This window comes from Petromyzon marinus, chromosome 13 (genome assembly GCF_048934315.1).
Source record: "Petromyzon marinus isolate PM22_M1 ecotype Great Lakes invasive population chromosome 13, UKy_Petmar_22M1.pri1.0, whole genome shotgun sequence".
Lineage (NCBI taxonomy): Eukaryota > Metazoa > Chordata > Hyperoartia > Petromyzontiformes > Petromyzontidae > Petromyzon > Petromyzon marinus.
In genome coordinates, this window is record NC_133679.1 from 1,338,176 (window position 1) to 1,353,550 (window position 15,375).

Sequence of the window (15,375 nt, forward strand, 5' to 3'; positions counted from 1 at the left end):
TTAGTTTGTTGTCCTTCACCTCTGATTAGCATGGTTGGCTATGAAAGAAGATGATTCAAAATACGTACGTACAGTTCACGTGTGGGTACTGTCACCTCTTACAAGACGTCTGGACAGTATGGAAGAGTAGACCAAATTACCTTTAGAGGAGCTGTCTAGAACTCTATTGGAGGCCCTTTCACCAGCAATGGCGTGAGCAAGACATTCCAACAGATAACTACCGTCTCCTTAAAGTGGTACTCATTTTATACAGGAATAGGTAGCATTCAAAACGATTGCTATGGGGAGGGAGGGAGGGAGGGGCGGGGTGGGCGGTATTCGATGTTCAGCGTCGTGCATCGGTGCGTGCAGGACGTGAGCGACTCCAAGAGTTTCAAGTTCCCGGAGCTGTACGAAACTGGACAAAAAAACCTCAACTTCAACTACAAGATCTTTGGGAGATGCCTGATACAAGGCATCATCACCTCGCTCATTATCTTCTTCATCCCGTACGGTGCCTTCCTGGAGACGATGCGAAGCGATGGCCTGGCACCCGACGACTACCAGTCCTTTGCCGTCGTCACAGCCACTTCCCTCACCTTGATCGTCAACTTACAGGTACAAGGTGGAGTGGGAGTTGCCGCCGGATGCTGAGCTGGCTAGGCTAACAAACGGGTCGCGGGGGGGAGGTGTGGTTCTTGTCTTGATTAATTTCTTTATTTACAGTTTGTAAGGCATATAGTGTTCGTTCCCTCTCAGAGAGAGAATGATCCACATGTGCGTGAAATCACAAGCAAGTGGGAAAGCAGCCGGAACTGGCGCCAACAATTGCCCAAGCTCTCTGGTCCTATACTGGGATGTTTGGCTAACTCCTTTGATGAGTGTTTATACATGGGAGAATAACCATATATGCAAAGGGGGGCTACCACTCAGTGTCTTTACAGATGGAGTTAAATCCGCTTTGCTGTTCTGCCCATACGTTGTAGAGCCAGGAAATAGTGACCTCGACACCCATGGGTAGGGAGTTCCACAAACACAAGTTGTCATCTCCCATCCCTTGCCTCCGAAGCGCTAGGATGGGAAAATGCTGCACACCTGCTAACCTATCAGTAACTCATATTGTTCTGTTTTTCTATTATAGATAACAAAAATATCAATTACCATTCATGTGACCAATAACATGATTGGATGTCACTTTTCCAAAGTAGAATCATTATTTTTAAACGTGCTTCTTTTGCAAACATATTCATAGCTAGTCATTTGGAAGACCCAACAAAAAAAAAACCTTGAACACCTTAACGTTGGCATCGTGAGCAACCCAAAACCAAAACCTTGGCCTTCATCTCAAACTACGTTTTCTCTTTTCCAGATTGGCCTGGACACAGCATTCTGGACATACTTAAACACTTTCTCAATTTTTGGAAGCATCGCTCTCTACTTTGCCATCATGTTTGACTTGCACAGCGACGGCCTGCACTACATCTTCCCAAGCAATTTCAAGTTCACAGGTTTGCAAACGGCTTGTCTCTGCTGTACGACAACGAGGTGTACGGATACTGCTGTCCCACCTAAGCTTTCAAATGCGATTTAGAGTATAGTGCATAATACAGGTTTTTTTGGGGTTAGAACTCGTAAATATAAATGTGTATCCATATATGCTGTAGTTTTTAGAGCTATTTCAAATATATATACAAAAATTATTCAGATGTTAACCCTAGAACCGGAAGAAAATGTCGTTGGGTATTTTAGGTGGGCCAGCGACATGGGGGCTCGTTCACGTCCGTGTAGTCGGGGTTTGTATCCAGCGAGCTGGTACAGCCACACAACACAGTCGGTGGCTGTACATCCAAACGGGAGTACACTAGAGCCCGTCATCCGTCTTGAGGCCAATAACACGGGCATCGATCGATGATGACACGAGCTTCACGAGCATGACTTTGTGGGAAGTCCCAACAGTGGTATGACTCGTATTGGATCGGTGATTGTTCGTCAGGGAGACTTGGCCCCCTTCTATAGGATGGTGGAATTTCCACTGCTGTCTCAGCATCGATGACGATGAATGCCCCCCCCTCCCCCACTCCATACTGATTTGAGCAGAAAATGAGGGTCTGCATTCAGTGCAGACCCTCATGACAGCCACAAAAGTCCGTCACGGACCGGTCTTTACTCTGAAAACATAAGCACACTGGCTGGCAATCACGGTAAATGTACATCAATTAATAGTGGGTGAAGCACTTTAAAGAATGCGTACAATGTGCTTGTATTACACATATATAAATGTGAATAACGATGGAACGTCTTGCGTCGCGCTGTTGTGGAATTCCAGGAACGGCCAGCAACTCCCTGAAGCAGCCGTACCTGTGGCTGATCATCATCTTGACAGTGGCCATTGCTCTCCTACCTGTCATTGCCATCAGGTTCTTCGTTCGTTGTACCAAGCCTACACTTCTCGATAAGGTACAGAGTGCTCATAAGTTGTACTCTATGAAGAGTACTGTAAGACTGTTATTTGCTGCCATTTACTTGTGCTGTTGGGATGGAGTGATGGCTCAGCGGTGAGCACACTGCATTATGAACCGGGCAACCAGAGTTCAAATCCCGGCCACGACTAACATCAGTGGCGAGTGATAACCAAACTCATCCTGAGCAAACCCCCCTTGACTTTTAACCCATACTGATCAGCGTGGTGAAGTATGGTGAGACAACCTCCATGACACATGGTGTGGGGAGGTCTTGCAGCAGTGGATTGACAACGCGTTGTAAATTATGATATATTAACACCTTGTGCATTTTGGAAGTTTGGCACCGAGTGAAGCATTTGTTTTTCTTGCATGAACTCTTTAAGATGGTAGTCGCGCTCACATTGGGAGGAAACCTGGAAGTGATTTAGTTTTACCACAAGCACTAGACATGGCTCATGTTATTGAGCGCTTTCTTATTTCCCATCTTTTTAAAAAGCCCACATGGCTGAGCCAGACTGAATTCAGAAGATATATTTACGTTGTGTATAGCGATAAGTCTAATGAACCCATTAGCCTCATGAGTCAAAGAACGATCTCCTCATTGCTAAGGTAGACGAACCTGGCACTACTGATAGCCATGGCTGATGATCATACTCGGGTCAAGAAATTGATAGCACATGGTGATAACTATTTTGTTCCTACAAGTAATGCACTTTGGTTTAATAACAATTCCGAGAGCATTGGAAGTGGCCTCAAAAAACAATATTCATCACAGGCCGCACAAATGCAGGTGTCACAGCACTGGGAGTACCACCAATCATACCTGGTCGCCTCTCTCACCCCCCTGCATTCGCTGCCGACGGCTGAAACCGCCTCAGGGATGCCGAGAATGCGCACGTTTGAGACTCCTTATCGCGGTTGCTCGTATCGCGGAACGATCGGATGCACTCATTACGCAAAGGTGCAAGGGGGACGTATATTATTATTATTATTAACGTTGCTTGGGAAACGCCCGCCGTGCAGATCCAAGATGGCATCCACAAAGCGATGCCACCCGCACGGGAGCCCTTCAAGCGGCTGGGCACCATGCGGCGTTCCACCTACGCGTACTCGCACACGAAGGGCTTCGGCGACCTCATCACGTCCGGCCGTAGCATACGCAGGAAGAACCCGACGGCGAAGCCCAGGGCCGAAGAGGTGGTGCACCAACATGGCCGATACACGAAGAGCGATCCGGAGGTGCAGAGCATCGCCGACTCGACGGTCAAGGTGCCCATCGACACAGGCAACGTGGCCGATAGCTCCATCTTGATATAACACGAAGTCAAACGAACTCGAACCAACACGTCAACTTGGGCCTTGACTTCATTGTGTGGTAAATTGCACGGGATCACCTTTGTGTGGGAAGGGTTCATTCTGCCGCAGTTAACATGGAAATATGTCTGTTCCAGATAAGTGCCTTACAGCTGTGGCTTTAGGGGCCCAGTGTCTTTATTTTATGTGTGTTTTATTGTACGAGGTTGGAGTCCTTGTCGATGTGATAATGTTGCACAATTTGTGGGGCTTTCATACGTGAATGCCTGGGCATATTCTTGTTTAACAGTATAACTTCTCAAAAGTACTGTATTTTCTACAACTTGCTTTTTTTGTCATGCAAGAGTAGGGACATCTCTTTCATCTGGGTGGTGTAGACCTTTTATACTACAGCACCGAGATTCTATTCATTTTAATACCAATAGTTTTTACATCAGGAGCCACTAATACATCGAAAAAGGTTATGTAATTTATATTCTTTAGTTTTGCAAATTAAATAGAAATGTGAAAAGTGTTTTTTGATATTGGTTGTCATTTTACATCTTAACAGGGAGAAAATGCTGTAAATGAAGTGGGGGGAAACCCGATGGTATTGCCATGAGCTGAAAATCGCTAAGCTTATTTGCAAAATTATTATATGTTTGCAAAAAAAAAGAATAATTTAAAACTGTTCGTCATAATAAAAAAATGTTTTCCATGTATCGAATGTTCAATAGAAATGAAAATATTTTATCCATGTGTATTTTTTTTTACTTATTCACATTCTTTGAAACCGTGCCAGCATACCTGTGAGAAAAATAATGTCCAGCAGTTGTCCTGTAGAGGTGTCGAAGCTATTTGGTTAACAATGTGGTGTGTAGAGTTTGGTGTCTGCATTGGATGAGAAACAATTACATAACCTTTCATTTCTGAACCTCCAACCCAGCTCTAGATATCATAACGACATGCTTTGCATTTTCTTCCTGCATCTCCTACACTTAAAACAGTGGGTATATAGGACACATTGGGATCCTGGCCATAAGTGTTCCATTTTGGAATTGCTCGTTTATTTGTAGGTTAAGACATGGCAAACAAATGAATTTAGGCTATGGTGTAAATTATCTCTGCCAGGGCATTGATTTGCCCACAATTCATAAAGTGTTGGTGTTTACCAAAAATTGCAATGGATCGTCACGAGAAAGAACATTTCTCAAGTTCAGGGATGTTATTGCGTACTCCCATTGAAGTGCTTATGTGCCATTGTAGTTAATTTCTGTTCTGTAAAATAGTTAATATTTTGAGCATTATTTAAATCCATTTGTGTAAATCTAGATCTACTGTTATGCAACTTAGTTAAATGCATTATTCTTCTTTGAAAATATCAGGTACAACGTTTTTATTTCCTGGGAGTGGGACATGTTACTCGATAGGAGTGCAGATTTCCTTGTGCAGTTGGCGATTTTTTTTCTGAAGCACAGTTTTTTACATTGCATCTGTGCATTTGGGGCTAACTTACACATGCAGCCCTGGTAAGTACCTTGGGTAACATTTCCGTTTAACTTCAGGATTTGTTTTAACATGTAAATAAATGTTTAAAATGTGTTTTGCGGTTGTCTTCGAATTATTTCAAGTAGAACATTCAAATTGTGTTGGAGCAGAAGTGCTCTGTAACATAAATATTATGAGACCTCCTTTGCCAGAAACAAGATATAGGAATAGGTTTTACCCTTTTAACTGGCACAAAAACTGACACCTTTATTCAAGGCATCATGTTTGCTATAACCACAACACAAGCAGTCAAAATGCCTTTTGGCGTCTTCTGGTCCAACACCAATGGAGACTAGGCTCTAAGAAAAGCTGTCTCGGGTGTGGACCAATCAAATTCAAGGACAGTGCATATTATTATCAGAGTTGTCTTTTTTGTTTGCATTTTGACTGCTTGTGTTGTGGTTATAGCAAACATGATGCCTTGAATAAAGGTGTCAGTTTTTGTGCCAGTTAAAAGGGTAAAACCTATTCCAACATAAATATTCTTTTTGGATTTAGAAATCTGGAATATTCTCAGTCAGTGGACGTATTTCAAGCTCAGCATAACTTCAACAGAAGAGATATTGTACTTTAAAATAATATTATGCACAACAACTCGGTGTGCGGTGATATCACTAAATAAATGCAACGCAAGAATTACAACCAGGACAATGAGAATTTCACGTAGCCACAACAGTTCAAATCGCTCCTTAGAATGCTACTATAGCTGTTAGAATACCACAGATAGACGATTACATGTTGACTCCACTCATTCGACTTGGACATTACGAGCTTACATTTTTTCATTTATTGTGACTTATTCTACGGTATGAAAAAAAAACGCAATCAAAATTGCGTTCCATCTTGTCGGTGTTTAAGCCAAATGCCATTTCAGATCCTAAAGCCTTGGACTTGCGCCGAAAAAGTGCAGTGGCAAATTGCCATCTCGTAGCTGAACAATCACGTGGTGCACTTTAAGCCCCGCTCTTCCAAGACTGCAGCTGTGCTGTAGCATCATAGATACAAACGCTCCGCCGTATAACTCCTTAAAGTTCAGCCGTTTGTCTATCCAATGCTGGATGAAGCCCCCTCCCCCCTTACACCGTGGCAGTCGTGCAAGTCGCTTGACTGTGTGCGGGGTTATTTGCCCACGGTGGTCGCTGTGTGCCTTCGTCAAGAGTCACACGACCAGGACACCTCACAACTCGCCACAATATTTGCCCCTGGGTGGGAAGCGAATACGCATCCGTGTGGCTTTTGTTTGTAGTGCAGCGTGTGACAAACTGCACATCTGCTGTACCCAGCATTACATTTTTAACGTTTTTTAATATCGGTCATTTCGTAATGGACGGAAATGCCCATGTAATAAAGTAGCATTTTGCTATATTTAAAAGACACCTCCAATGTGTGGTGAAGAGTGTTCACATTGGAGTCCCGAGTGACCACGGTTCGTTTTAGTGGACTTCGTGGCATTTTTGTCAAGTAGCAGAAACTGATTGAATCGGATTCCAGGGCTGATCCTGCTTCCAAATGTAGGACATTTGACAGTGATTTATGAATTTTGTAAGGCTGATTGTTAGAATTGGCAAACCGATCAATGCTGTTTGTTTCTGATAAAGCTTAAACATCTTTGCAATGTTGGGCCCAATGCAGAAATTGGCAACACAATGGCTCGCTGATTTCCCCCATTTACTTTTAATGGCATTTTTTGGTTGTCCAAAATCATACGCGTGCTCTCACACTCGGCAATATGGGAAGCAACCCGTCTGTTTCTGATGCAGCGTCGTCGGGATGTGACGCCACACTTCGTCCTTGTTACACTTGCCTTGGCACATTCTTTTATATGTTGTACCCTTTTAAACTTAGCCACAGTGAGGCTTTTGTCAAAATTATACTACTTTGAATTTATTTCACAACCAGCCTTCTGTGACAGGGTTTCTGGGGTAAGGTCATTGGGCCTATTTCACCTCCCACGTCTGGTGAATAATTTCTTGCATTTTCTTTTGCAAATGCAGCGCGCGTGGCAGGGTCAATTCTGTACGCAGCCAACGTCAGCGGTGCAGCCATGGGCCTCAACCTCGGCCCTCTCGCGTGTCGCAGCAGGAGATACGAAGACACCGTTCACATTCCCGTCTGATTTGTGGGGACCAAGGAGGGATGGAATCTTAAGTTCCATAGAATCACTCGGTGCTGGACAGCATGTCCCTGGCGGTGCCGTGAGATGTAGAAAGATGTAGAGAGTGTGCCTGGCATCCTACCCACAATAATGTTTCATAGCTAGCAGTAACACAATTATATAACTCGTGTACTAGTACGAATTCCACCCAACAGAATGGATGGGGACACCACAGCTGATCCGACTGGTGGATCGCGAGTGGTGGGGTGCAGTGTGGGTGCCCCCATGTCTTCCGGGACGTCTGGCCAACGTGAAAGAGTAGGCAAAGTAGGGGCCCTTCCACAAGTCCCGGCACAAGTAAGCGGTTATCTAAATCCACTGATTAATAATATGAATATATCCACTGATTAATAATATATACTTTTGGGTCATGCAGTGTCATGGCATGTGTGCTGTGACTAATCTGCCCCGCAGACACTCCGTAACTATACGGCAGCAGTAGAAGTAAACTCACCCTGTCGTCATTGATGCTAGGTGAAGGGAAAACTATATATCGTGCTCCTCACAATATAACTTGGTATCGTTATCTCTGTTATCTTTACTACCTCGGATAAATGGGACATTCAACAGTTAATTTGTGCTTGTGCGCGACAGTCCTGCAGATGTTGTCCTTTAACTTATTGTGTAAAGTAAAATAATTCTTAATATAAATGAATTAACCTTAATAGGTTTGTGTTTTTATCAGCCCACGTGTACTTTTGTTGAGTCGGAAGGATAGATATAGCCTTCGTCAGGGAGGGAGGTTCAATGTGGCATTGTTTAACACATTCGGAATGCACAGTGGACACTTTAGCTGGTGCTGAAGAATTAGTCGGAGCCACGGCCTCACGTGCTGCGGTGCGTCTCGCATGACCCAGTCCATCACTCGGTGACCCACGGCTCCATGATTTTACTTAAAATCTGTAAAATCAGCTGTCAGAGCTTTGTGAGTTACATTTGATATCGTATGTCACTGGTCACGTTGAAATGTTTCCCAGCTGACTATCAGCTGACTTGCTGTCACAAGGATACTGCTTTACAAAGGCTGCTGATGTTTATGCTCTGACACATAAAGCCCGCCCAGTGTTCTTTAAAACCGTGCGTATTGAAGAGTGCCAGATATCAGGTTATGCAAGACAGTGTCAAATGCATTAATATGTAAGACAATATATTGTAACGTACATTTATGTAATCGACATAATTTTACTTTAATTGGTCATGTACCCACCACACTGCTAAAACAGTGAGTTGGAATCTGGTATGGCTTGGTGGTGGGGAAGTTGATATCCTATTACTTTACAATCAAAATGATAATTTCAGCCCTCTATCATTCGACCACGTCAGTCATGGGTTTTTTTTATTGACCATACTTCACCACAATGGTCAGTGTGGCGTGGAAAAGTGGGGGCCCAGAACCGGTTTAGATATAACTCCCCATTGACATGATGGGTTCATAGCGCAGTGCACTCACAACTGCACCACCACTCTTCAAATTACCAAAATGCAATGCCCACGAATTTAGTTGCCAACTACAGTACTGCGAGTTAAAATACAGGTTTAGTGGGTTCCAGGAGACTTGCGACGTAACACTTTTATTTAGAACGTAACACAGTACCCCACTCTCTATGGAGGTACAGCCTCCGGGCTAGCATGCCCTATCACTCGGGGTAACTAGAGCCCTCTGGCTAGGGGTGCCCTAGGGGAGACTGACTGACCCGACCCAGCCAAGGTACGGGTCCCGACCACTGGTCCACGCTCGGCCCCGGCCCTTACAAGGACGTCGGATCCCAGCCCAGCTGGTCTTCGATCTTCGTAGCACTGCCTCAAGCCGACCTGAGAGCCGCCCTTTATACCTGTCCCGGGGACTCTCCGCCCCCGGTACTGCCCCCTTTCTGGAATCTTCCAGAGGATCCTGGAAAGGCCCCCCCCAGCCCCTCACCTGGGGTAGGGGAGGGGAAACCAGCCTCTTTGGTCCGGCTCTCTCTCTCTATCCCCTTGTACAGGCTGGCACACCCTACAGACCTCTGACCATAACTGCAGGTAAGTGGACATGGGCGGTGTGTGCATACGCGTTCCCGACGCTACACCAGCATTGCTATTAAAACTGATATTTTATCCATGATTTCACTGCTAGTTTGCATTTTTATTATGAGAGAATGGATCTCAAACGCTAATACACGTCCACTTGGCAATATTCATCAGAACCATGATAGATGCCAGGAAATATAAATATATATGGATTTTGATTTAAAGCTTTCGTGACTGCAGTAATTCATATTCTTAGTTTTTTCGGTAAAGTCACGTTGAAGAGAAACAACAAAATAATAAAATATATATAAAACAATAAAAAAATTCTCACGACGTTTCGACCATAACTCAAACGGTCATCTTCAGGTGTGTTGGTTTGATATCCAATTACTGAAATCCTGCGTCCTTTCACTGGAAAGACCACCTCTGCGGTACAAAATTCTACTCACCTGGTATCGACAATCAAGGGTATTTCCCTGTCCCCAGACGACCTGCTTGTCAGTTTTGATGTAGTTTCCTTATTCACCAAGGTTCCTGTACCTGACACCATTGCAATCATTGAAGACTTGGTTCATCAAGGACTAAACACTGAGGTACCCCCCTTGGTGAGACACTGTTTAACCAATACATACTTCACTTGGAATGGAACTTTCTACAAACAAACTGAGGGCACCCCAATGGGCTCCCCCCTTTCTCCAGTTATAGCTAACATTTTCATGGAGAAATTTGAGACTGACGCCATCCAGACTGCCACTCTGCGCCCAACCTTATGGAAGAGGTACGTGGATGACACTTTTGTCATCTGGCCACATGGCCGGCCTGCTCTAGACCAATTCTTCGACCACATCAATTCCATACACCCAGCCATCAGATTTACCATGGAAGTCGAAATAGATGGCAAGATACCTTTTTTGGATGTCCTAATTAAAAAGAGACCTGATGGTTCAATGAGCCACTCTGTCTACAGGAAAGCTACCCATACGGATGCTTATCTGAAACCGGATTCCCACCACCATCCATCACAGAAGAATTATCTCATCAAGACTCTGTATCATAGAGCCCAATGCATATCCGACCAGGAACACATAAGCAGTGAACTCAAGCACGTACACCAAGCTCTTAGGGCTAATGGTTACTCCGACTATACAATCCGCAAAGCTATCACTCAAACCATGAAGAAGAACCCTCTTGAGGAGCCTTTCAAAACCATCACTTTACCCTACATTGCTGGGATCACAAAAAAGATCTCCAAAATCTTGAATAAACACAAGATCCAGGTCCGTTTCAACACATTACATAAAATCCGTGATCTGGTTCCGTCTGTAAAAGATGTGATTCCGGACATACAATACCCTGGTGTCTACAAACTAAGTTGCCTCTGTGGTAGTAGTTACATTGGAGAAACCAAACGCCATGTCTCGGACCGCATTCGTGAACACAAAGCAGACCTTAAACACGGTAGGACCAACACCTCGGCCGTAGCAGATCATTGTTCTAATTCAGTAGGCTCACATGCCATTGACTTTTCCAAGACAGAGGTTCTTTGTAAGCCATCTGGCTTCCATGAGAGATTCGTTCATGAGGCTATCCACATATACAAGCACAGAGACAATTTCAACCGAGAATATGGATTCTATCTTAGCAATCATTGGAAAGATTTGATAAACCATTTCAGTTCTTAATTGATTGTTCACGCTTACAGTGGCTTTCAGACAGCATACATTATAAAAAATTTCGTCTCCCCCCTCCTCTTTTCAGAATATAGATGGACTAGTCCTGGGTAAACTGCCAAATCGCTGCGCGTGGCGCTAACGTTTTTTTTTTATAAATAAATAAATGCGCCGTTTAAAAATAAATTTATGCAAACCAACACACCTGAAGATGACCGTTGGAGTTATGGTCGAAACGTCGTGAGATTTTTTATTGTTTTATATATATTTTATTATTTTGTTGCTTCTCTTCAACGTGACTTTACCGAAAAAACTAAGAATATATATGGATTGTTCCGTTTTGTGAACTGTTACAAATCCATCTTAAGGCGTTTTAGAAAATGAACATTTTTTTCCCCTGTGTTTAAATGCAATCGGTAAAAAGGAAAGCAAGATACTCAGGGACCTACTAATTAAGTAGCCAACAAAGATAATCACGAAGGATAGCATTGAGGAAAATAATCGAATGAGTCATTCGCTCAGTTGTACAATGGGCAGCCATCTGGGACATTTCGCGTCTGAGGCAGGGGTCTCGCAAAACGGCGATCAACAGAACGGTGATAAACAGACATCAACGGATCTGAACATGAGAGAGCTGTGGTATGAAGTCAACATTGACTCAAGGGTGGGGAGAGAGCCCCATGCTGCCTGGTTCCACAAACAATTTGCAATTAAACTATAACACACAATTATTCATGCAAATTAAATGTGTGTGTGCGTGCGATTTGGGAATACTGGCAAATTATACACGACGCCATTTATAATTTCGCGGTGCTTTCCTTCATCGAGACACATTGAATGAGAATAAAATAATAAAATAAAGCAATCAAATTCTCACGACGTTTTGGCCACAACACAAGTGGCCTTCTTCAGGTGAAAGGAACAAACCTGTCGGGACGACAGCTACATTGTAGCTACATTGTAGCTCTGTCGTTCCGACAGGTTTGTTCCTTTCACCTGAAGAAGGCCACTTGTGTTGTGGCCGAAACGTCGTGAGAATTTTATTGTTTTATTTTATTCTCATTCTACGTGACTTTACCGAAAGAACCAAAGAAGATGAATCCTTGCAGTCACGAAAGCTTTAAATCGAAAAAAAATGAGACACATTGACTTGACAAAATAGTGTTTCGTAGCATTTGGAGTGAATAGCTTTAAATGCTTGCCAAAATAGTTTGCGATGTGTGGAATATTTATCTGGGTAAGCCAAAGGCCCAAAGAGACCACAACAAATTACGGGAACTGTGTTGGCAGTGGTGCACATGGACACATCAGGAAACACTCAAAACATTAATCTTTAACACAGAAAATATGCAGTACTGTAGGCTCATGTTTTAGGAAAGGCTCTTTGTAAGCACAGGGCAGAGAGCACCGCTGACTTACAATTGGAGATCACACTTTACAACGGGTGCTTGATAAAATTAAATCGTTTCAAAGTTGATACGTGAACAGTTTTGACTTGACGTGGTAACCGTTTTTCATTATCAAACAGTGTAGATAATCTTTGAAAAATAACATTTTGAATGTAAAGTTATATTCTTTATTGGGGTTTTATAAATGTCAATACTTATCCACACTTGTCTATGTGGTTTGGTGAAGGTGGGGGAGCAGCGGCACTGGAGCATAGAAGTACAGCACAACAATGGCTCTCTCTCCACTCCCCTTTTCTGCCCAACGCATAGCCCGAAAGCGCATGATAGACTGCCCATGGTTGTAGCTTATAAGCACTATCCAGGTCCAACCTTTTTTCGTTTCCGAGATGTGACTAGATCGGACGCATTCTGGGGTGACAGGTCACAGGCGAAAGTTTTATATCTGCAATTATTTGGTGGAAAAATAGAAAAGGCCAGAGAATGTCACTGCTGTGACAGGTGGGCACGAGGTCAAAGACCAGAGTCACGATACACGCAGTTTCAAGATTCATAAACAAGTTTAAGTGTCAGATGTATAGCCTTAAAATACACTTGAAAAAAACCCTTATTAAATAAAGGCCCTTATTGTTGTATAAATGTTAAATCCGATTTCTGGCAGAAATTATGCTCGGTTATGGTTATCAAATATTCAGAATGTATTTTCTTGAAAAATATTTGCGGTACTGCACTAGGATGTTTTAAGACGAATATATTAACATTGGGGAGAATATAATGGGGCTCTTCTTGTAGGACCGGCACCCACTGTTATCATGTGACACATATAAACAGTATATCAAGTGATAATTACAAACATATCAAATGGCAGCACATGGTGCTTTTGGCAGCACATCTTATGTGTGGAAATAACATTAAGCTTGAAAGTATAGTACAACGTGAACTTTCATTTTAGACAGCATTCAGTAGCAATGCCCAGAAGCAACTTTTTATACAGAACGTGGAGTGTTTGGTTATACTCTGCAATGAAATGCACACGAAAAAAATCCACATTTATTGAGACTAAAATAAGTGTATGAATACATTATGACTGTTGAAGGGCTGTTTAATACTCGGTAGACTCCCTCTGGAACTCTAGCGGGCAGCACGTCCCATTGGGCGAAGACCCCGGTGCCGGCCCAGGACACGCTGTTGCTGGCGGGACGAAGTCACTCGGCGAGCCTGGGAACGCCCGGGAATTCCCCAGGAAGAGCTCGAGTCTGTCGCCTGGGAAAGGGAGGTCTGGACGGCCACAACTCAACACGCTGTGACCGTCACCAGGACAAGTGGCCTGAGACGTGAAGAACGAGAGCCACAGTGACACTACGTGCCGTCTGCTCCACAGTGGACGTTAAAGATCGAAATTTGTCACATTTGAAAATTCCCTGCAATCTGACTCAATTGGGGATTAACATGGTGATCATCGCCATATATTGGCAGACTAAATGCCTAATGCTCAAGGTCACAGACCAGACGATGGTATTCCGGTCTCTTCGAGTTCTAGCCTGGCAAAAACAACAACTTGAATACATTATTTTAAAGAGATGTGCTCTATATCCATTGGTTATCATACATTTATCAGGGACTGTATTTTAAACTTCATTCAATGTTCCATAAAAGTCAATAAGTGTCATATCTCAGTCCTCAAATTAGTGATGAGCAGCTAGATTTCAATTAATCATGGAAAGGGATTTACCATAATATTCATTTACAATATGTACTCACAAATACAAGAGAATCCCAAGTAATATATTTCAACGTGTGCACATTATCAAACACCATATAAAGCTCTCCAAGTGTAGAGGTCACACACTGGATTTCACCTGTCATGAAAAGTGGATGAGATTAAGGAATTCCCAAAACTGGTAATGTAGCTATCAATTAGCAGATAAGGGCAAGTCTCCCAACAACTTAAAAAAATAAGTATTTCTTTTCTGCAAACACATGGATCAAATGTTGATTGTCTGCAGTGCCATTTAGTGTGTTTCAATTAAATGACGGTACATGCTGGGACTCCCAAAACATTTATGTGCTGCATTTATACATTATTACTGTAGTACAGGGAAGCTGCCATGGTGCGATGTTATAACACTGGACTTGCAATCCAGAGATCTCGCGACGTTCGCAGTTGAAACGCTACATATGCCCAACATTCCTGCCTGTAGAGACAAAGGCTCCTTTTTAAGCCACAAATATGGCTGTTGCCTGATAATGTTCGTTGTAATTACTGGCGAAACGTCGTACTCGAATTGTAAATGTTGTGGATTTACCCTCCACCACACCGGTGTGCTGCACTAGTAACTAATTGGCATGTTTTGTTTACGTGACAAACTTTACTAATTGGCTGTGTCGGGTGGCGGCGGATTTAATGACACATTTATATTTACACGATCAAACCCAAAAAAACTCTTATGGACAAATACTCCTCGATCTCACACAGATTTGTGGAGACTTCCACACCCTCTGGGCTGAGGTGGACAGGAGATGGCAGCACTGCAAGTTAATTGATAACATCTGTGTGGAACGTTCAACGTTATTGCCTTGTATATGTCCGTGTGCTCTGTGTTACCACGGTTTCTGTCCACATCCAACAAAAAAAAGGAATTGGCAAAAGACTAATGGATGAAGGGCATAATGAAATAAAACTCCCAACTGTTGTGTCTCATGCTGCAGAAGGAACGAAAACTGTGATGCCCTGGCAGCTAGGACATCAGGGTGATTTGCAGACCAAGATCATAATATCAGAATATCCTTATACTACGCTGAGCCAGCAGAGGTTCAATAAAGTAAAGCTCCACGTATCCACGATTGTGTAAACT

General features: G+C 43.2%; 1 protein-coding gene across 11 annotated transcripts in view; it reads left to right on the top strand.

Annotated features, from left to right (window-relative positions):
• The window catches only part of LOC116942193 (phospholipid-transporting ATPase IC-like), a 58,892-nt gene extending 53,556 nt beyond the window's left edge, over nt 1–5,336 (top strand). For all 11 annotated transcript variants that reach the window (XM_032953845.2, XM_032953848.2, XM_032953838.2 and 8 more), the window contains 4 exons: nt 352–597; nt 1,349–1,487; nt 2,306–2,436; nt 3,465–5,336. In XM_032953845.2, coding sequence (XP_032809736.2) covers nt 352–597; nt 1,349–1,487; nt 2,306–2,436; nt 3,465–3,758 — 810 coding nt within the window. In that variant the 3' untranslated portion in view covers nt 3,759–5,336. The remainder of the gene's footprint in view (nt 1–351; nt 598–1,348; nt 1,488–2,305; nt 2,437–3,464) is intronic.
• The last annotated feature ends 10,039 nt before the right edge of the window (nt 5,337–15,375 follow it).